This window comes from Mauremys mutica, chromosome 24 (genome assembly GCF_020497125.1).
Source record: "Mauremys mutica isolate MM-2020 ecotype Southern chromosome 24, ASM2049712v1, whole genome shotgun sequence".
In the NCBI taxonomy this organism is placed as follows: Eukaryota; Metazoa; Chordata; order Testudines; family Geoemydidae; genus Mauremys; species Mauremys mutica.
Window position 1 is genome coordinate 2,706,436 of NC_059095.1, and position 20,705 is coordinate 2,727,140.

General features: G+C 60.5%; 1 protein-coding gene across 1 annotated transcript; it reads right to left on the reverse strand.

Moving 5' to 3' along the window:
- Positions 1-6,723: 6,723 nt before the first annotated feature.
- Positions 6,724-20,705, reverse strand: HAPLN4 (hyaluronan and proteoglycan link protein 4). The gene is made up of 5 exons (XM_044998967.1): positions 20,591-20,705; positions 16,506-16,611; positions 14,047-14,409; positions 12,063-12,365; positions 6,724-7,302 (listed from the first exon to the last, which is right to left on the reverse strand). Exons 1-5 carry the CDS (start codon positions 20,591-20,593, stop codon positions 6,932-6,934), a joined length of 1,146 nt encoding a protein of 381 aa, XP_044854902.1. The 5' UTR covers positions 20,594-20,705; the 3' UTR covers positions 6,724-6,931.

Consider the following 20,705-nt stretch of genomic DNA (forward strand, 5'->3'; position numbering starts at 1 on the left):
GATGGTGGGCGAGCTCATCCTGCCACCACTCTGAGCAATAAAAGCCTTTCATCTCCAGGGCTGTCAATCCGGCGCCTTTCACCGGCACTAAATTAATTTTAAGCAAACATAATACTTCTCGAAGGGCTCATTTCCCAGCCCCGCCGCCTGCTCCTGTCTCATTGTAAAGCGAGCGCTAATGAATCACCCCAGCGTCTCGGCTGCGGCTGGGACGGCTTGCTGAGGTTTATGCAGACAGCTAGCTAACAAACTCATGAATAATACAGCAGCGCCGGCCTTTCAGACGCAACGGGCAACTTTATTTTGCCACTTCGGAGAAGACAAAGAGGCATTAATGAATTTGTCAGGGAGTCGTCTGCATAAAACATGAATCTCAGGTTCCTGCCTCACCTGAGCATGATGCCATCCGTCAGCTCAGCTTCATCAGTGGGAATCTGCTGCTCTCCTCCGTGCAGGGATCCCAGCAGGCTTGACTGAGCCAGCCCCCTGCACAGGACGCTCTGCCTATGACTGCTGCCACTCGGGCAGTGCCCTGGAGTGATGTGGCCCAGATCACGCAGCGCCAGGGAAAAAAACAGGAGTCCCGATGTCCTGTCCTATCTCTAACCACTAGACACCACTGTCCTCCTGCAGCTGGGAAAGGGAACCCAGGAGTCTGGACCTGCCCATTGCCTCATCACCACCCGCCCCTAATTTTGTCCTACAGGCAGGAGTAGAACCCAGGAGCCCTGACACCACCCCCACATTCTGCTCTAACCACTAGGCCACGCAATCTGCCTTGCTAGCTCATGTTCATTCCACCGAGCCTCCCTGGCGAGTGACAGGTCATGCTTCCCGAAGCCAGAGGGACCCCGGCTTTGCTGCCTCAGTGGCAGGGGATGAGACCTGGGGGGGCAGAGGCGGTTGGGGGGCAGGGGGCACTGTGTACAAAGGAGGCCGCTTGGCTCCACTGAATCCATGCACACTTGTGAGCTCTGCCTCTGGGATGGGCAGAGAGAAGGGGCTTCACATCTGCTTGGGGATGTAGCAGGGGGGCATCCAGGTGCACCCAGCCCCACCACCCCTTGCCGGGCCAGGAGACGGGCCCCGTAGGCTCTGCCAGCTGGATCTGCATGCACAAGGCCAAGGTAAACGGCCCATAAACCCCCTCTGCAAAGCCGCCATCCTCTGGCCTGGGGCAGAACAGAAGCACTAGCCTGGCCTGGGGGAAACAGGGCCCAGTGCAATGCCATTGGTGCGCCTGCCCCCATGCAAACCCCTAGTGGCGACGTGCTGCTGCATTCGTGCAAAGCACAGTCCGTACCTGCCACCTCGCGGACTCAGTCACGCTAGTGAGGCGCCCTCTTCCCATGGTGGAGGGGGCCGCTCCATCCATGGCACAAAGCCCCAGCATGGAGGCCCAGCGTTGCTGAGCTCGGTTTTCCCCAGCGCCCGTCCCTGCTGACCTCCCCAGCGGAAAAGCCCTCGCCCTGGCTCCTCCTGGCTCTGCTCCCTTCTCCGGCACCATCGCGGCCAGCGCACGGTCACCCAGGGCCTTTGCCCGCCAGCTGTGATTCCTGGCTAGATCTGACCGCACCAAGCAGCGCGGATCTGGGGGAGTGCCTGGCATGAGGCTGTGGGACAGGCCCACGCTGCCTCTCAAAGCCACCCCCCTTCCTGGAGGGATGTTGCCTGTTCCTCCCTCCACCCCTCGGACACTGCTCCAGAGGAGCAAGGCAGGGGGAGCCTCTCTCTTCATTTTGCAAAATGAGTCTCCCTGTTTTAGCCCCCGCCGTGCCACAGGGCCCTCTCCAGGCTGTCGCCGGCCCCTCAGTCCCTCGTCGGTTCACAGCCCTTTTCGAACAGCGAAATCCAGCCCCGGAACAGCTGAGCTCCGCTCCCCCCACCCCCACTCGCCATGGCAGAGCTGCTGTGAGCAGAGCCGGGGCCAGCTTGACGGTGTTTCGAATTCCGGCAGCTATTTATTTTCATCAGCGTTTCGAGTCAATAAACATGATGAATGAAACGTGCTCGAGTCCCCCTGGCAGGAGATAAAACACCACCAGAATCCAGGCCTGCCTGCTTAGCCAGCCCCAAGCAGAGCCGCCGGGCGCCACCCACCGCCGGCTCCGCATTCAGCACCTCTCCTGCACACAGCGGCAGAGAGCTGACGGGAAGATGAAAGGAAGAGCGGGGGGGGGGGCGCCCCCAAACTCCTGAGAATTAGGCTAGTTACTGAGCAACGTCACTAGGGTGGAAAACAAGAGCTGTGGCCGTTCTCCATCCGAGTTAGCTCTCTGCGAAAGTGCAGCTCCGATTGCACCGGGAGGCTGCTTTCACCCCAAAAGACGTCGTCCCTGGTGGAGCAAGGGCCGGCTGGCCAGGATTTTGTGTTGGGGGGCAGAAAGGGGGGGCTTGTGGTTAGGCCACTGGGCTGGGCCTCAGGAGAGCTGGCCTCCCACGCAGTGTCCGTACAGTGCCAGCACAACGGGGCCTGAATGCAGTTCAAGCGTCTCAGGGCAACTGCAGTAACAGGGCAAAGGTGAAACCACGAAGCAGGACCTGACCCAGAGATGGTGACTGGTTCCAACCCAGCCTGGGATGGTGACCCGCCGCTGCGGCTGTCTGGTGGGTCCTGGTCCCTTTCCCCACGGCCAGGTGCCCCCCGCACTGAGACCCAGCCTGTCTGCAGCTCCCTGCCCGCCTGCTGGCAGTGTGGGTGGAGCTGACAGGGCACAGGGAGCGGTTGGAATCTGCACTCTGGCTACCCCAGGGCTGCCCATCGGGTATCTTGCACCATCTGCAAGTCATCCTGGCAGAGCAATTCCTGCTGCAGCTCTGGGGTTTGCCTGACAGCTCCTTCCCTGACACCCCCCATCCCCCAGCTGCCTCTGGGAGTGGGGAGGAGGCTGGGATTCCAACCTGCAGCCAGCTTGGGAAAGAGAAAAATTCCAGAGTCTTCAACTGTCCGGAGTGCGTCCCCCCCCCCCCCTCCGGAGGGTCTCATCAGCGGGTCACACGTGCACACGCTCACAATGGGAGGGAGACGAACCCTTTGCGATGCTGCTCGACTCCCATTCGCAGCCCTGGGTGCCCAGTTCCAGCTCCCTGGGGGGTTAACTCCCTGGGCTGCAGCCAGGAGCAGCCTGTGGAGGCTTGATCCCTGCCCGGCCGGATTCTGCCCCTGCTACCGACGGGATGTACGAGAGCTGCTTAGCCGCACTGCCCTTTGGCAAATCCCTGGGAATGGCGGCCGGGCCGGGCCGCCAATCACCGGGAGCCGCGCTCGGCACACTCAGGCAGAGTCTGCATTTTCCAGGGGCCACCTCGCGGCTGCGAACAGGAGCTCAGAGGCCCAGGCAGGCGCTATCAGCCTGACATGCACAGCTATCTGTGCAGCTGCCTGTTGCCGAGGGAGTGGGGAGAGTCGCTCCTGACAGCCAGCCCTGTGGCCTCCAGAGCCCGCCAGGGCAGAGCCTGGCCACTCCTGCCAAGGGCCTGTGGCACCTGCTTAGGATCTGGCGCCCCAGGATCAGACCAGCAGAGGGGAGCGAATCCTGCCACACTTGCTGACCGCTGGGATCGTCTCGCTGTGGGCCTGAACCTCCCTCCTGGACTAGGTTGGGGGGTTGGGTCCAGGTCAGAACTTGGGGTCAGACCCATATCTCGATAATGCAGCAAACCGGAACCCCAATTCCCCATCCTGATTGAGGGGTCCTGGTTCGCCACCATGGGGAGGGGGAGGAGAGGGCACCCGGAGAGCCAAGGGGCTCGGGTGCGCTCACCCCCTCTCAGCCCCTTGCTCTGTCTCGGCTCAGCTGATGAGCAGCGTAACCAGATCAGGCCATGTGAATTCACATCCCATCCCCGAGAGGCACCCCCCACGCAGCCCGGCCCAGGCCATCCCTGCCTGGCATCAATGGCACAGCTATAAGGGAATGCCCTGGAGCGAAGTGATGCAAACAAGCCACCGTGGGGGCGCCACGCTCCTAGGGAGACCCCAGAATGCTGCACTGGCTTGTGGACTCCCCTGACACACCCTCTGCAGTGGGAGAAAACTCGCCGAGCAATTCCCCCACCAGGGCAGTTATGCAAATTAGCTGCAATGGTGCAAATTAGCTCCCCGCCTCGCTTGCATTTGGCGCTGCACAGAACGCAGCAGCCTGCTCTCCAGGCTGCGCTGACACCCGTGGGTTCCGCGACAGAGGGCAGCGATGCCAGGCCTGCTCCCGGGCTTCCCGAGGCTGGCGGAGCGACCAGAGAAGCGAGAGCAGAGGCAGGGCCGCGGAGATGGTTTGGCTGCAGGTTCCCCCAGATGGGTGGCTGGCTCCAGCTGGTTGCTCACATAATGGGAGCCCCAGGCTGCAGCAGCGGCGAACGGGCGATGCTGGCTCCCTGCGTGAGCAGCAAAGCGGGATGGCCGCTGGCTTTGCAAGGCCCATGACACCACTGACTAATAATAAGATTCCCCTGCAAATCTGAGGGTGCCTGACAGGCCCCCAGGCTGCAAAGTGGGCGACGACCTCCCGGTCCTGCACTGAGCAGGCCCAGCTGGGACACGCCCATCCTGCAACCAGCCACCTCCGGCTGGGGCCGTTCTCAGCCAGGCTGGGCTGGGCTGGGCAGGAGAGCTCCAGGGTGAGTGACTGATCTTGCCACCCCCCCCCCCAAGTGGGCGCTGAGCAACGTGCTCTGGGGGGCACGGCGCTGCTGGGGCAGCCCCTACACCTTGTGTTCCTGAGCGATCCCAAAGGAGCAGGAGCGCGGGTCCCGCCTCCCTCATTCCCCCTGCACCTGGAACTGGCTCTCGACCCCTCCCCGCTTCCTGCACCATTGCTGGGTGCCATTAACCAACGTCTGTGCTTCACCCCAGAGCTGCTGCATGTTTGTTTCTCCTGCGCATCATGCAGCACCTTGCACATCAATGTGCCTTGTTCCGATTAGCCTGGAAGTTCGACCGGAGACAGGCCCTGTCTGAGAGGCCCAGGAGCCGGAGAGCCAGGTACAGAGACGTGAGTCCACAGTTCATTCTCAGTCAGCAGCCAAGCCTTTATTTCATGAGCTCAGCGACCACAACCGACCCCCCACTGGCCAGAAGGGAGGGAGGCCCCCGCGGATTTGGGGAGCCCATTTGTGACCTCTGGCTCTGAGAGCCTCTTGCAGGTCCGTCCCAGTTGCCATCTGGCCCTAAATCAGGGAAACGGAGACCTTGGTCAGCTCTGCTGCTAAACTCAGAGCAGAGGGACATGGGGCTCCCTCCCCTGTCACTGGCGGTGTCCTTCGCCCGGCCATGCATGTAGCTCATGCAGCTGAAAACGAAGTTTAATTGATTGTTTAAGCCGGGGACAGCAGCAAGTGTCAGCCAAAGAACAGTGCCCTGCACAGCGAAGCGCCCACAGCCCAATATCAGAGTGGTGAGTGCCTGTTTGAGCTTAACCACGCCCAATTTGCCAGATTCCTGCTTTCCCATAGTGCCTAGCTCATGTGCTCAGTGCCGGGGAGAGGCAGGGTGGTTCACCCTAAGGATCGCAATCAGCAGGCTGGTGTGGGTGTGGGATGGAATCTGAGCTGTGCCACTGAGTACCATATGCCCTGTACTGCATAGAGCTAATGCAGAATCTCCTTCAGCTCGAAGTGTGTTTTCGAAGTGGGAGGGTCAGAGTTCTGTTGCTGTAAAGTCAGATCAGCTGCCTGAGCATGGCATAGTTCCTACACAGCTACGGATTTGTTACAATATTAAACTAAAGTCCGCAGATAGGATTATTCAGCCAGATGTTTTATACAGACCTCAGAGGGGTTTTGCAATACAAAAGCTTAAGTTAGAGAGTCCAGCTCTCGGCGTGCCTGCTCTCCTGGCCTCTTTCAGGGGAGATTCAGGGAGCACAGGCCTATCCATGCCTATTTCAAGGGCTTTGCGCTGAATCTGGTGCTGGGTATGCGGCGTCTGGTCCCTTAGGAAGCTTTGTCAGCATGACCAGTGCTGAGCTGTGCAGATCCCAGGCAGCAAGGGGAGCAGCACGCCACCGCCGCCCCGGTCCCTTCCAACACCCTCGCGCTTGCTTCTCGTCACAGTGCTGCAGGCAAGGGGAAGCTGCTGGTTTTGCTCCGGTGCCGTTAGCTAAAGCACTGACAGGAATAGGCAGGGAGGGAATGGGCCGTAAGCTCCACAGGGTGGTGCCATCCCCAGCAGACGCTTTGCACTCAGCCACCCGCTCCCCGTCCAGGGCTCTCAGCTGGACCCAGGCTTTAATCTTCTCAGCAGCCGCCCCCTCTGAGTTTCCACCTTCCACAGTCATCAGAGAAGCAGGGCGCAAGGCCTGTCCGGTTCGGCAGGACCCACCCTAGCGCTGCTGGTGTGCAGCACGTCAACAGCCCCCAGCCCCCCACAGGAGCGTGGCCTTGGCATGGGGGGTCCTGGGAAAGCTGCAGGGGCGACAGCCCAGCCCCGCCCCCTCTGCAAGCAGAGAAAAGCCTAAACACGAGAGTCCAAGCACTAGCCGCAGCAGCGTGAAGCCAAGAAGGAAGCCGGAGGTTGGGTTAGCGAGGGGGGCAGCGGCTGCATCACAGCACGGCAGGAGCGGCCCCTACGAGTGCAGAGCCTGGATGTCCGTTTGCAGGAGAAAGCAAGTGAATTGAAGCTGGCATGGTCCCCCCTCCAGCCCCCTTCCCCTCTCTACCACAGACCCCCGCCCCAGCCTGCCACGCCGGGGGGCCGGCCCCACCTGCTATGGAAAGGGTGGGGAGTTCCCTTCTGTTTCCTGTGATGCTGTTACCAAGAAGTGCCAGATCCCTGGGGCTCGGCGGCCAGTCCCACGGGCCTGGCTCACAGCCGGCTCCAGGTGAGAAGGGACGGCTGGCGGGGGGGAGCTGTGGTAGCAGCTCTCCAGCTGCAGTGTTTGTCTGATGGTTGCACGAGTGGTTCTGTCCCCGGCAGAGCAACCGTGGCTGCCTCTTACACCTGGACAGGCCTCCACTTGCCCGGCTCCTCGCTGCCCTTCCTGGGGGACCCCTCGCTGCCCTTCCTGGGGGACCCCTCGCTGCCCTTCCTGTAGCAGTAGACCCCGAAGAGCTTGTACTTCTTGTCCGGGAAGCCCAAGTTGCGGACGCCGGGCTCCTGGCCCCCGCAGCGTGCCCGGGGGTTGACGATGGGATAGCGGACGCTGCCGTCCTCCACCCAGCCCGCCTCACATCTGTCCAGCAGCTGGATCTTCCAGGCAGCGTAGAGCTGCCCCACCTTGGCCACCTTGGCACCGTTCTTCTTGCAGGCCTGGAGGGCCTCGGAGTAGCTCAGCTTGCGGTAGGTCTTCAGGAAGTAGACTTTGCCTGGAGAGGGAAGAGAAGGAGCCGGGTTAAAGGGATGGAGCTTTCTCCCCCCCGCCCCCACCAAGCCCAGGCCCGAGACTGGCCATGCTGGCCCGGGGCATCAGCCACGCACCGTGGGCAGGACCTAAGCCCATAAGGCCTGGCACCCACAGCTCCCATTGGCTTCTGGGGGAACCCCAGGTGCCCAGCACCTCAGTAGATCATGCCTGTAACTGATGGGAGGGGTCCCCACCATGGGACCCTGCCGTTGCCACCATGGTATGAACCGTGAGCGCAGCCAGGAGGGACTAGTTACACGTCCAGCTCCAGGATCGGCCTCTCCATGACCAGAGACGCCAGGGGGGGTCTCAGACCGAGCAGGGGGACACGGCCTCTCAAGGGGCTTGAATGGCCCCATCTAGCATTTGTTGGAAGGAAGGAAGCAAGCAAGGGAAGGTGCCGTGCTGGGCCATGTCCAGGTAGTGACTGGCCCATTAGCCATGGGGCTCAGAGACCGGGAGGGAGCTGAATTTATGGCTTGGTTGCCAACATCCCCTGAGCTGGGGGCCGCGGCAGCTGACACCGTGACAGAGCTGCAGCCCCACCGGGATGTTGGATCAGGATCTCTCCCACGCCCCCTGGGCCCATGAGCTGTAGACACTGGGCAGCACAAGGGAGCCGCTGAGTCCGAGAGGCCCCCAGGGTGGATCTGTGTCCCCTTTGCAGCCATGACTCCCGAGCCTGGTCCCCTCTCTGCCCCACAGGACCCTGGTGCAGCTTGGCTCCCCCAGCTTTGGGATCCAGCCGTGCCACACGACCTCGTCCCATCCCTCCGCCCAAGGGCAAACCCGCAAAGGTGCCCGACCAGTCCCAGCCGGCTGGCAGGGGCACATAGGCAGGGCTGGGCCTTCGTCAGCCAGAGGTGGGGAGCGGGGGGAGCTAAGCCAGACTGGCTGCGGAGGAATAAAGGCAGCTCCTGGAAATTAATTCCTAGACACATCGAGATTGATGGGGGCTGCAGCGCTGCGGCCGGTGATGAGTCCCCATAGCTATTACAGCCGCTATTTATCCCGCCTGCCATGATTAAATAAACATCTGCAGAGCCCCCCTCCCACACACCCCCCGCCCTGCCAGCCAGAGGACTGTGATTTACACACAGGGACAGCCCCTCTAGCTCAGATTTGTCTTGTGGAGCCCTGGCTTCATCCATCATCCGTGCCTCTCTCTGGTGCAATTACCTGCTTCTCCTTCCCCTGTTTCTGCCCCGGGGAGGCAGGAATTACAGCACAAAGGACCTTGTCCATCGGGGAAACTCACCTCCTTGCACTAAAGCCAGTGCTGCTGACAGCTTCTCGCACCATTGCCCTGGGGGAGAGGTTCCTTCCGCCCCATCCCGCCGGGGGGGCTCTGTCTGCATTGAGTCCTGCTGGGCTTTGTGAGGGCTGAGAGTGGCTTTGCAAAAGGAGGGGGGTGACTGCACCTCTTGTCTCCTGGTGTCTTGGAGGGGCAGGGGTCGGGGGTTCAAAGCCTGACGAAGGGGGGTGGCTACAGGAAGGGAACAGCAGGGAGGGCCCCCCGCCCCGAGACCACTGGCTGTAGTGCTGTGGACTCCCCTGCATGAGGACCTTGGCTGAGGCTCATCAAACTCACTGCACACAGGCCAGCGAAACAGCCCCCTGGTCCCCGGCTCCGGCCCGTCACAAAGCCCCCGATGGAGGCCGGGCTTTTCAGAGCCCGAGCGAGCGACGGAGACGCGCTTCCACCACCCCGGCGCGTCGCCGGCGGCCCCTGCCAGCGCGCCCAGCAGCCAAGAAACCAGCACTAATGGGGCAGATTTATGTGGCAGCCAATGTTACGATGACAACATGGCAAGCTGTCCCGGCAATAAAAGACCTTGTTAAAAGACAGCAAGAGACACCTCCCCCTTAGCGGCACCAGAGCCGGTCGAAGGTGCCCTGCATCTGTAGCGAGACGAGGGCCCTCGGGTTTGCTCCCTCCTGCTGTTTGCCCAGCCCCAAATCCCAGCTGGGATCCCTGCCTCTGTGCGGAGAAGCAGGCCGACCATTGCCTTTAACAGAGAGCGATGGGGAGTGAAGGCGCAGGCCGGGGCTGGGGACAGCAGGCAGAGAACCGCCCAGCCAACGCCAGGCTCCAGCTGCAGCCCAGCATCGGTGAGCTGAGCTGAGCGGGTCTCAGCCACTTCCCGCTGGGGCTCCTCGCCACTTGGGCCCCCTCATTGTCAAGCCGAGCGGAGAGGCCGAGGGCCGCGCAGGCAACGGGGACTGAACGCCCGAAGGCGAGACGGGGGCGTGGGGAGGGGAGAGGCTTTTACCGCCCTCTCGTGAGAGTAGAGAGGATTTGGGGCTTGGGGCAGCTCCCGCCAACACCATGTTCCCATCCCCACTGGAGACCCCTGGGCTCTTTCTGTCATTGCTACCGAGAGCGGGTTGGGGGGGGGGAGGGTCTCGCCTTTCCAAAGCGGCCTGCCCAGAGGCTGAGCACGGCCTAGCTCGGATCAGCAGGGACCCCTTTGCTGTTCCCTCCTCCTGCGGGTGGCGGGCGGGAGGGGGTGGATATGAAGAATCCCCTTAGCAATAATCGCTGGTGCTTCCCGGGGGGTGGGGGGGGGCTGAGACTCAGGCTGAGGGGCAGGGGGAGCCATGGGGCAGCCCTGACAGCACCCACTCCCCTGCCCCGCCCCAGGGAGGGCTGAGTGATCTCACTGACTTCCACAGGACGCAGCACCAGGGGCAGGCAGGGCGAGACCCCCGCAGCTGAGGGGCCCAGATCAATGGCTGCGGGGGGAGCCCTGGGAAGCTTTCGGGTGCTTAAAAGCCATCGTGTGACGCTGATCCACAGCAGAGGACGCGGGGGAGGGTGCCGAGGGCTGCACGGCTACACCATTCAGGTGATGAGCTGCCTCAGGTCTGAGCCTATCCCCACCCCACTGCCCAGAGAGGCAGCATAGTCCAATGGGTAGGTTCAATTCTGCTGACCTCAATTCTGTAAGTCACCTCCCCCCACTCTGTGCCTCAGTTTCCCCATCTATCCCATGGGACCAAGGAGCCTCCCCTTTGGCAAGTGCTTTGGGGTGTCCAGAAGCAGGGTACTAAATAAGGGCTGTGCATGGGGGCGCCTCACTGGGGTATCCTTCTGCCCAGCAAGCCCAGTGATGCCTCCCTCCACCCACACGGCCTGCCCCCACAGCAGTGGCTGTGACTGGTAAAGCCGGAAAAGGCCCAGGAGAGCTGTAGCCACCCAGTGTGCTGCTCACTCAAGTGCTTTAGCGCCTAATTAACGCCCAATAATCCAAGGCAATGAACCAGGCACGTTCAGCAGCCAATCGCCAGGGGCTAATGAGGAGGGAGAAACTCCACCAGCTGCACCTGAGCCCAGGGCGGGGCTGCTGCAGCCAGGCCCAGAGTGTTTAAATCCTCTGGCAGTTTGGGCTGTGCAGCTCTTTGGGTGATGGGCTGGGGCAGTGGCTTTCAGCCTGGGGATCCTGGAGGGCTGCAGACTGGGTCTGAGATTTCCAAAGGGGGCTGCGCCAGCATTTGAAATGTTTTAGGGGTCTGCAATGAAACAAGGTTGAAACCTGCTGGGTTGGGGTATGGAGGAGGAGGAGATGCCAAGCCAAGGCTAGGCTAGGAATAAATACAATTACTGGGTCAAAACCCAGTGAGGACAGGGTCATTGGCCAGGCTCCGGGATGGGCCGTTCTCTTCCCCCGATCGGGGAAGGCAGCCTGCTCCTTCAGCCCTGGGGTGGGACAGAGAACAGCTGCTGCTCTGGGGGGCTGGTAGGGAGAGACGCGTGGGCCTGAAGGAGAATTTCTGCTCTCTCCAGAGCGGGAGCCGCATGCCCGTGCTGAGGGCTGACAGCGGCACAAAGGCGGGTTGAAATGAGGAAGGCGTCTGGAAATGTCAATGACCCTTTTTCCCATTGATGAGACCTCGCTGCCGCTCAGCCAGCCCCGTGCCCCTGGGGGACCTGCCGTGCCACGCACCAGCAGGGAGAGGAGCTGCCTCAGCCCAGCAGGGGAGGGGGATCAGCTTAGGGGACAGTGCTGAGCTACCGTAGCCCACACAGGAGTCGAGTTCGAGGGCGCAGGCTTCTCTGCAAGGGAAGAAAAGAGCCGCAAGCTGCAGGACAGGGAGGGTGTTGACAGCTGCGGTGGCCAGGCCCTGTGGAACTCCCTGCCACAAGGGCAGGAGGAACTCCCCCAGGAGCGAGGGGCCGTCCCAAACCAGCCCAGCGCCCAGCACTCCAGGTGGTGCCCTGCCCTGCCTCGCCTTCTCCAACCCAAACACAGCAGTGCGGACAGCTAGAGCTCCCAAAGCCGGCGCGGCGCGGGGAGGGGAGAGAGAACAAACCCCGGGTACCAGATGTGAGTCTCACAGCTTAGTGCCCGGCTGGGCGGCGCTGAGACACTAGTAGAATGGGGCACCTGCGTCGAAGCCGGGGGGTGGGGAAAAAAACACTGAGCATCAAGGCAGCCCGGCTCGTTAGGCAAAGCACGAGGCTGGGAGTTGGCTCTCCCACAGCTGCCTGTGTGACCGTGTGCAGGTCACTCCCTCCCCCCCGACACCGTGCCTCAGTTTCCCCCTCTGTAAAGCGAGGATAATGAGCCTGACCCGCTCTGCTAAACCCAGCACGCGTGAAGTTTTATGTTCTTGCGGAGCGTTCAGCGTGCCCCATGCCCTGTTGTGGTGCCAGTGCAACTGCCCGCAGATCTCAGCACTGCCCCCTGGGCCCTGCCCCCGGGGGGGAGGGGCTGTTACCGTTCAGGTTGGACGTGAAGCAGAAGGCGTCATAGCGCTCGTCGTCCTTGTGCCGGTACCCGTAGGTCCTGACCCCGACGGGGGTGTCTTTGCGGCCGCACTCGTCTCGGGGCCTGGAGATGGGGTACTGCACGGAGCCGTCCTCCAGCCACCCGGCGTTGCACCAGTCCATGCCCTCCAGCCAGGCCTTGTGCAGCTGGTCGTAGGAGGCCAGGATGCCGTCCTGGGCCAGACACGCCTCCTGGGCCTCATGGTAGTTGAGGGTGTAGCGGCCAAGGCGCGGGTGGTACGGGAAGATCACCCCTACAGGGACACGCAAGCAGAGCAAGGCGCTGGCTGGGGGCCTTACAGCAATCGCCGAATGGGGAGCTGCGCAGGGCGGGGGAAGGGCCGTTGGCTCTCAGGTTTCAGGGCCCTAGCTGGGCATTGCAGGGGTCAGGAAGGGATTTCTCCCCCCACCTCCTCAAGCACATTACTTTACAATTGCTCAAGTGTATTACAGGTTCCCCCCTCCACCTTCCTCTGAAGCAGCAGTTACTGGCTGTCGGTGGAGGAGGGATACTGGGCTAGAGGGACCCATGGTTTGCTCCAGGGGCCACAGGGGAAGCCTGGCCTCCTGCCTCCTGGTCCTGTGAGCCAACCTCCGGCCCACACTTCCTCCCATCACCCCTCCCATCTCCTCTCACCACTAGCCCCCGCTCCCCTCCCAGAGCTGGATCTAGGGCCCAGGAGGCCTGGCTCCCTGTCCGCTGCTCTAGTCACTCGACCACATTCTCCTCCCAGTGCCCAGCTGTCCCCTGACCCGGCTCTAACCCCTGGGGAGACCTGCTCCCCTGTGTAAAACAGGAACCACCTGAACTTTCATCCAAAGCTTGAGCCTAATACCAGCCGCCGCTAGCCATGGGGCTGCTGTCCAGGTGGCAGGCACAGCGCGGGTGACGGGACTTATCTGCCCTGGCAGCTGCTGGGTTTTTCTCTGGCTGGGCATGTAACGCTTGCTTTCGAAAAGAAAATAGGACAAGGTGAGCTGCGAGGCAGCTTCCCGGCACCGCAGCGCGGAGTGACGGATGCAGCTCTCAGCCCTGCCACCCCAGGCACCGGCTCCTCCGCCACCTTGCCGGGAGCCGGTGTCTGGGTTCTGCCAGGCCGCAGCGCGAGGTGATAGAGAGGCATGCTCCAAGGGCACCTCTCCAGCAGTTGCATGCTATCCTCCCACGCTCATTCAGATCACCCTCCCGCCGATGCAGGATTACCCGCCTGCGCTCTGAGGAAAGCAAAGCCAGTGTGAGGCAGTGATTACAGCAGGGCAGAAGGGAGTCTGGCCGCCTGGGGGCAGTGAAATCTAGCGGTTAGAGCAAAGGACGGGGAAGTCAGGATTCCTGGCTGTGTCATTCTCTCTGACCTTGGCCGAGTCATGTATCTCTCCGGCTGGCTGGCTGCAAAGAGAGGGCGACTCCCACCTCCACGGGCTAACAGATTGTTTGCAAAAATGCTTTGAGAACCTCAGACAAAAGGTGTCGGCTAATGACCGCGCCTGGACGTGTGTCTCCACTCAGGGTTCTGAGTGCATGGACATGACACTGGGGCCTTGTCTACACTACTGGCGACTTCAGTATAACTTACCTCAGTCAGGAGTGTGAATAATCCACAGCCCTGAGCGACGGAAGTTACACCCGCCTGAGCGCCAGTGTAGACAGTGCAAAACCAGTCTCTAAGGCCATGCCTGCGCTAGCAAGCTCACAGTGGCACTGCTGCACCAGTACATTTGTTTTGCTGACATGAGTGGTGGTGCAGACATGGCCTAAGTGGGCGTGCACCGTTGTTTTGTCTCCGTACGGTCATCGGGCACGGCAGTCCAGGATTTACGAGCACATGTTGGGTAGTCAGGCCATGTGTGCATGCAAAAGTGTGCACATAAAACTGGGTGTGCAATGCAGCCTGGGGTTTGCAGGCTGCCTGCTAGTGTCCCCAGGATTCCCTTTACCTTCCAGATCCAGCTTCACCATGCCTGTGTCGTCCTCCAGCTCATTGGTGACCTCACACTCATACCGCCCATAATCCTGCAGGGTGATGTTGCGGATGATGAGGGAGGCATCCCCTGCCCCGTCCTCCTGCAGCGCCGTGCGCCCCCGGTAGCTCCCAAAGGCTCTGCACTCCTTCCCCATGGCCACAAAGACGTCCACGAAAGACATCGGGTCCATCACTTTGGTCCACTTGAGGCGGATCTCGGCGGGGTCATGGGCTGACACGTCGTAGTGGTACCGGCAGGGGAGGATGATGGTCCCGCCCCGGTGGGTGACCACCTTCCCTGGTGCTGTCTGGACGACCACGGCCCCGCTCTCATCCTCTGCACACAGACACAAGCGGTGGCTTTGGGGGGGACACACCCCTCCTCCAGCCAGCACACCACCCCTTGCCCTGCCCCGCCGCACCAAACCGCAAACCAGGCATGTGCTGAAGGCCTGAGTTCAAACCTTGCTGATGCCCTATGGTGGGGACCGGGAATTTATTAACCCTTCTGGACCTGGTACGATCCTGGCAGCACAAAGGAGAAATCAGGGTGAGGGGGAGCGAGAGGGAACCCGTCCGACAGGCTGAACAAAGGCACTGCTTGCCAGAGGCCTCAATCCTATTGACAAAGCACCATCCCCATAATAACGTGGAGGGAAGGTGCTTGCTCCCGGCGGTGGAGCCTGTCACACAGCAGAGCCAGGGTGGCCGGGCGCATTAACATCACTTCCCTCCCAGGAGTCATTCGTGCAGGCAGGTCATTCCCAAGCAGGGTCCCACGGGCTGTGGGTTCAGACAGTGGACTTGCACCGCAGATTCAGTGCCCAGCTAACGCAGTCCCAAGCTGGGCCTCAGCTCTGCCAACAGCATGGGAGTGGGGCAAAACCCTGCCCAAGAGCCATTATTACCCGGGTCACACTGTAGAGGAAGGGTCCAGTTAGAACCAGTTTGTCAAGGGTTAATAACTGAGCAGTAGATGCTTTAATTTACGGTTACGGGATTGTTCTTAGAGTCCAACAGGTCAATACGTTACTTGGAACCATCGTTTATAACCAGCTATAACACGACGAAGGGTGTGCTCACAACCAGAGGTGGCTGGAAAACGAGTTTCAATTTCATGAAAAATTTTGAGATAAAAAAATTTAAAAATCAGCAAAAATTGGGACCAAAAGCCAAAATTTTGATTTTTTGCATTAAATTAAATTTTTTAAAAATTCATTTTTGGTCAGTTGAAACATTTCCTTTTGATTTTCACCATTTAAAAATTATTACTTTTAATTTGTGCTTGTTGTTTAACTTACGTTTTTGATTATTGTAGTTTTATTGTTTGATGTAGAAAATAAAGTAAATTTCTGCACAAAAAGTCACTTTGAAATGGCAAATCCAAACTTCCCCTTTTGAAAATATCGATAGTTTGAGAGCAGGTTTTTAAAAAAAAAACATTCAAAAGGAAATTTTGTCAGAACGATACAATTTAATGGGAAAATCTGGTTTCATCAAAATGACATTTTCCAAAGGAAAACTGGTTTGACAAAAAAAAAATTGACCAGTTATAGAACCACCTGTACCAGCCAACTGCTCCTCCCACTGTCACACAAAGTACTTGCTGGGTGGGTGATATTCTTATAACATCTCATGTTCCTGTATGAACCCTTTATAAACACACCCTTCCTATCAAGTGAGACCAGTACCTGTAGCCAAGCGATCCCTAAAGACCTCAGCTGGCCTGTTGTGTAGGAGACAAAGGCTGCACAGACACAGTGAGAGACACTCCCTGTCCCCAAACATGCTACAGACTAAATACATAAAGGGTGGGAGGGGAAACCGAGGCACCAAGCAGGGACGTGACTTGCCAAGGTCTCGCAGTAGGTCAGGAATAGAACCTGGGTCTCCCGCATCCCAGCCCAAGAGGCACTAGACAATCACCCTGTCTGTTTACCGGGAAAGAGGATCTTATACACTTTTGCAGGTGAAAATCAAATCTACCTGCGGGGTGCTGGGTGCAGAGACCCCCACTCCCCTCCCTGGCCTCCTGTCTCATCCTGAGCGGGAGAGTGAGCGATGCCCTTAGAGTTAAAGGTGCATTTGTGAGAGACGAGCTGGAGCAGGGGGGTAGTGCTGGGCATTGGCACACCAGGGTTGTATTCCCAGCTCCGCTGCTGACTGGCCATGTGACGCTGCTCAGTGCCTCAGTTTCCCCATTTGGTGCCTTGGGGAAAAGGTTTGGGTGATACTTCCATGGCAACAGCTCCCCATGTCTCTGGGCTGGAACCATCCCTTCCCAGCCCTGTGTGGATCGTTTTTTGTTCCCCTCCCCCTGAGGTGACTATTCCCTTGGGGTGGGCGCACTTGAGACCTCCTTAGTGAGCAAAGGCGGGGTGTGGGGGGAGAGACCCATCTGGTGGGAGCTGGGTGAGCCAGCCCCTCACTCACCTGACACATGGACGACCTTCTTGCGCCCCCTCTCGCTGAGCGCCGGCGGGGAGGAGAGGACAGCGATGAGAAGCAGCAGGGTGGCTGCATGGAACACGGGCTGCGTCTAGCAGAGAGAAGAGAAACATCCATTCACCCCTGGCTGCCAGGGCTGGCTCAGAGCTCCCATGCCCCTAGAGAGACCAGCGCCCCCTACAGGCCTGCCCCAGAGCCCCCAGGGCCTACGCAGGGTTGAAGAGCAAAGGGATCGTGGAAGTTCCACTGGCTGACCCTCGTGCAAAGGGATGTTAGACAGTGACATCAAACTCCCCAGCTGCCCACGGGGACTCGTCCGAGGTTAGGGCAGAACCAGCCCCAGGCCAAAGCACCCAGGACAGTGACTGTCCTGGCATCGAGTGTGAGTGACCCGGTATGCAGCGGGGATGGGGGCAGATACTGGGGGTGAGTGCAAGAGAGCGAGGGAGGGTGGAGATTACGAGAGTACGAGAGACAGACAGCAGAGGGGTACAGATGCCAAGGGATTGACAGATGCAGAAACAGAAGGATGGATGGATGGATGGATGGATAGATGATATGGCCATGGATGGATGGAGAGAGAGAGAGGGATGTTTGTAAAGTGCCTTAAGACTGTGGGCAGCTGGGCACAGCTCTCCCTCTGACTCGGTTTAAGTGTCACCAGAGGATGGCACAGACAGAGCCCCGTGGCATCCATGTGAGCGGAGCATACACAGCCGCTCCCATCAGCAGGTGGGTACCACTACGGGGCGGGCTCCACCCAGCTAGACACGTGGCTCCCAGCTGCGCCTGCAGGGGGTCCCGGCGTCCCAAGTTACTGTTTAGATTTCGGTTGGGCTCACAGCGTGCTGGGCTGTCCCCAAGTGCACGGGATCACAGCTAGCTCCCGGCCAGTGCCCTACAGTGACGACTGAATCCCAGTGTCGCACAGGCCCGTTGCCAGCCCTGCTTCGCCAGGGATGCCCACACCAGGGAAAGGAGGTGCCGTCTCCTCGCTGCCTCCAGCTCGGAGCACCATACACCATTACACTGGCTGATTAAAGCAAATTGAATCAAGAGCAGGTGATGAAATTGGCTCTAATGCGCTTTTTACCTGCCCTGCTGAGCAGGGGCGGGCTCAGCTTTTGCTCAAAAATATTACTTCTGAAGCCAGTTAATTGCACTGCGTGAGGGAAATGTGCCCAATTGGCACCTCCGCCGAACTGGGCTGCCTGCTCCAGCCCAGGGAGGCTGCGCCACGGGGCTCTCTGGGCCCCCAACGCCTCCTTCGAATGAGGATGTGGTTGGCGGGATGGAAGCTGGAGTCTGTGTGTGAGACGCAGCCAGTCAGCTGCCTCCAAGCTCAGAGGTTCATGTTCCACCTCCCAGCCACCATGGGCCATGACCACACCCTGGCTACACAGAGATTCATTGGTTCCTAAATCCCAAGGCCAGAAGGCACCGTTGCGATCATCTCGTCTGATCCCCTGTATAACACAGGCCAGAGACCTGCCCCGAAGTAATTCCTAGAGCAGATCTGTTAGAAGAACATCCCATCTTGACATCAAAATGGTCAGTGACGGAGAATCCCCCACACCCCTCGGTAAACTGTCCCGGTGCTGTAAGTCCCATATTCCTGTGTCCCATTCAGATGGGAAATGTTTAAGTGAGGGTGATGATTAACCACTGGCTCCACCATGGGGTCCATCCAGGCCAGTGTCCTGTCACCAGCAGCTTCAGTAAAAGCCCAGGGGAAGTCCTCTCCTGACCCCCATGCTAGAGGCAGCGCATGTCCTGAAACAGGAAGGTTTAGAGCCAATCCCAAACTCTTGTTATTTTGTAATCCTTGCTATTATAACTCAGCTGATGCCTTTCAGTCCTCACCCCCAGCCCCCTGCTCTCCCAGCCCTGGGCTCCCCTCTCCCTCCTCCCCCCAGCTCTTCCAGTGCCCCTCAATCCTGACTGCAGCCCCCTGCTATCCCAGCCCTGGGCTCCCCCTCACACCCCTCTTTGCTGGTACCCCTCAGTCCTGACCCACAGCCCCCTGCTTTTCCATCGGAGCACTGAGCCTTCAGTCCGGGCTAGAACCCAGCTCTCCTCTGACCACTAGGCCCTGCTGGGTACAGAAAGTGGCTGGCTAGTTTCTGGGACCAGGACTCCTCAGAATTGGCCTCACTTCCCTCCTCCCGAGAGGCTGGGCTACAGTGTCTGCCCCCCTCCTCCCCCCACAAAAACCCAGCACAGCTCAAGAACATTCCCAATTCCTCCCTCTGGACCAGTATAATGTTGGGAGGCTGCTGCTGCCACCTGTAGGGGAGAGGGAGTGGTGCACTCACTGTCCCCTTCCTCATGGGGGGGTTCAAAGGGAGGGGGAGGGGGGCAGGTGCCCAGGTCCCAGCCTGCCCTGTGGCTGCCAAGGCAGAATCCTGCCTCCCAGCACTGAACCTGCTGGGCACAGGAGTCAGGACAAGCTTTGGGGAGGAAGAGTAGGCCGACGCTTGCTGAGCACGGCCTGTAGGAATGGTCCATCCCTAGGATGGCCACTGCCCAGAGTGGGGCAACTTTGCTGACAAACAACCATCCCCTCCAGGCTGGGACCTGCGGCTCAGCTGCGTCTCTCTCCTTGGCAGCAAGAGCCAGGGCGTCTGCAGTGCCCCTCAGAAAGCAAGTCCCCCACCTGGGACTACAAAGCCAGGGGGGATCCAGGCACAATGAGAGGTCTTCATACATTTCCTTCCTCCTCTTTTTCTCTTTTCTTTCTAGGGAAACAGCTCCGCACCCAACACCCTCCCCTCCCCCAGCCCCACTGGGACCAGGGTCTGGGGCAGCCTCCCCCCAGGAGCTGTAGGTGTTTAGTTTGAATGAGAGCTGGACAAATGGCAGAGTGTGATGATGTGGGGGGGTTGCCTGTGATGGTGGAGACAGGGCTCAGCAGCCCTGGGGGTCCCTTCCACTTTACGGCTTATGTTCCCAAAGCTTCAGGGTTTCCACCGACCGCTGGCAGGGGTCAGGGAGCATCGTCCCCCCCGCCATGCGTTCTGGGAGGGTTTTTTTAATCTCCTTCCTCTGAAGCATCAGGGGTGGGACGCTGGGTGGGGAAGACAAGGTGGCACTGAGTATTCGCTCTCTCAGGCCCATGCTTGCCCACTTGCTGAGGCAGGGTCTGACCGGTCGCCAGGTGTGGGGTCGGGCAGGAATCTTCCCCAGGTCAGAGTGGCAGGGACCTGGCAGGGGCGGGATTCACCTTCCTCTGCAGCATGGGGTGCGGGTCACTTGCCTGGATTATCACTTAACCATTTCCCTGCCAGTGTGGGGGTGGGGGGCCACTGGCGCACCTGGGTCCCTCCTGTTCTCTGCCACCCAGAGGCCTAGTCCCCTGGAGGTCTCAGGCCAGGGCGTGGGGGCGGCCTGTGGGGTACTGGGATGGAGGATCATGTGGGTCCCTTCCGGCCTGGCTCTGGGGTCACGCTGCAGACCCCGGGCGCTGGGGCAGGCGGTAAGTTCCTGGCACAAACCCAGCTGTGGCCCCTGGGGCAGATCTGCGGCTGGCGGCTGCTCTCTGCGGAACGAGTTTGGTGGGTCTCAGCCCCAGGACAGTCTCAGCAGAGCGGGCCAGGATGGCTGGTGCCCGGCTGGGCACGCAGCGTGGCCGAGCGGTGCAGGGCAGCGGCTGTCCCTCTGGCTCCGCTAACCCCCCCGCCACACACACCCCCTCCGCAGCGGCTGGCAGGCAGGTCCCGGCCCCCGGCCCCGCCGAGACAGCCCGGCCCAAGCCGCTGCACTGCAGCGGATGGCGGAGCTGGGAGCTGCGCGCCCCGGGGTACCCGGCAGGCCCCGATCCCCCGGGGGCCGGTGCGCCCCTGCACTAGCTGAATCCAGGGGCGGCCGCCGGGCAGAGGAGCCCCGGGTTCCCGCAGTGGCTCCACCGGCAGCCCCCGGAGCTCCGGGGGGGGGATCCTCCCTCGCTGCCCGGTCCCCAGCTGCAGATCGGTCGCGGGGGGGCGAGTCCTGCTCTCTGCCCCCCTCCCCGGCCCCCTCCCCGGCTCCGCGGACCGCGCCCAGCCCAAGGTGACCCCGCGGGGCGCACTCACCATCGTCCCGGGGCAGGGCGCGGGGTCCGGGCCAGGGCAGCCCCCGGCTGGCGGAGGTGGGCTCGATGCATCCGAGGGGCCCGCGGGCTTGGTACCTTCCCCAGCCCGATCTGCG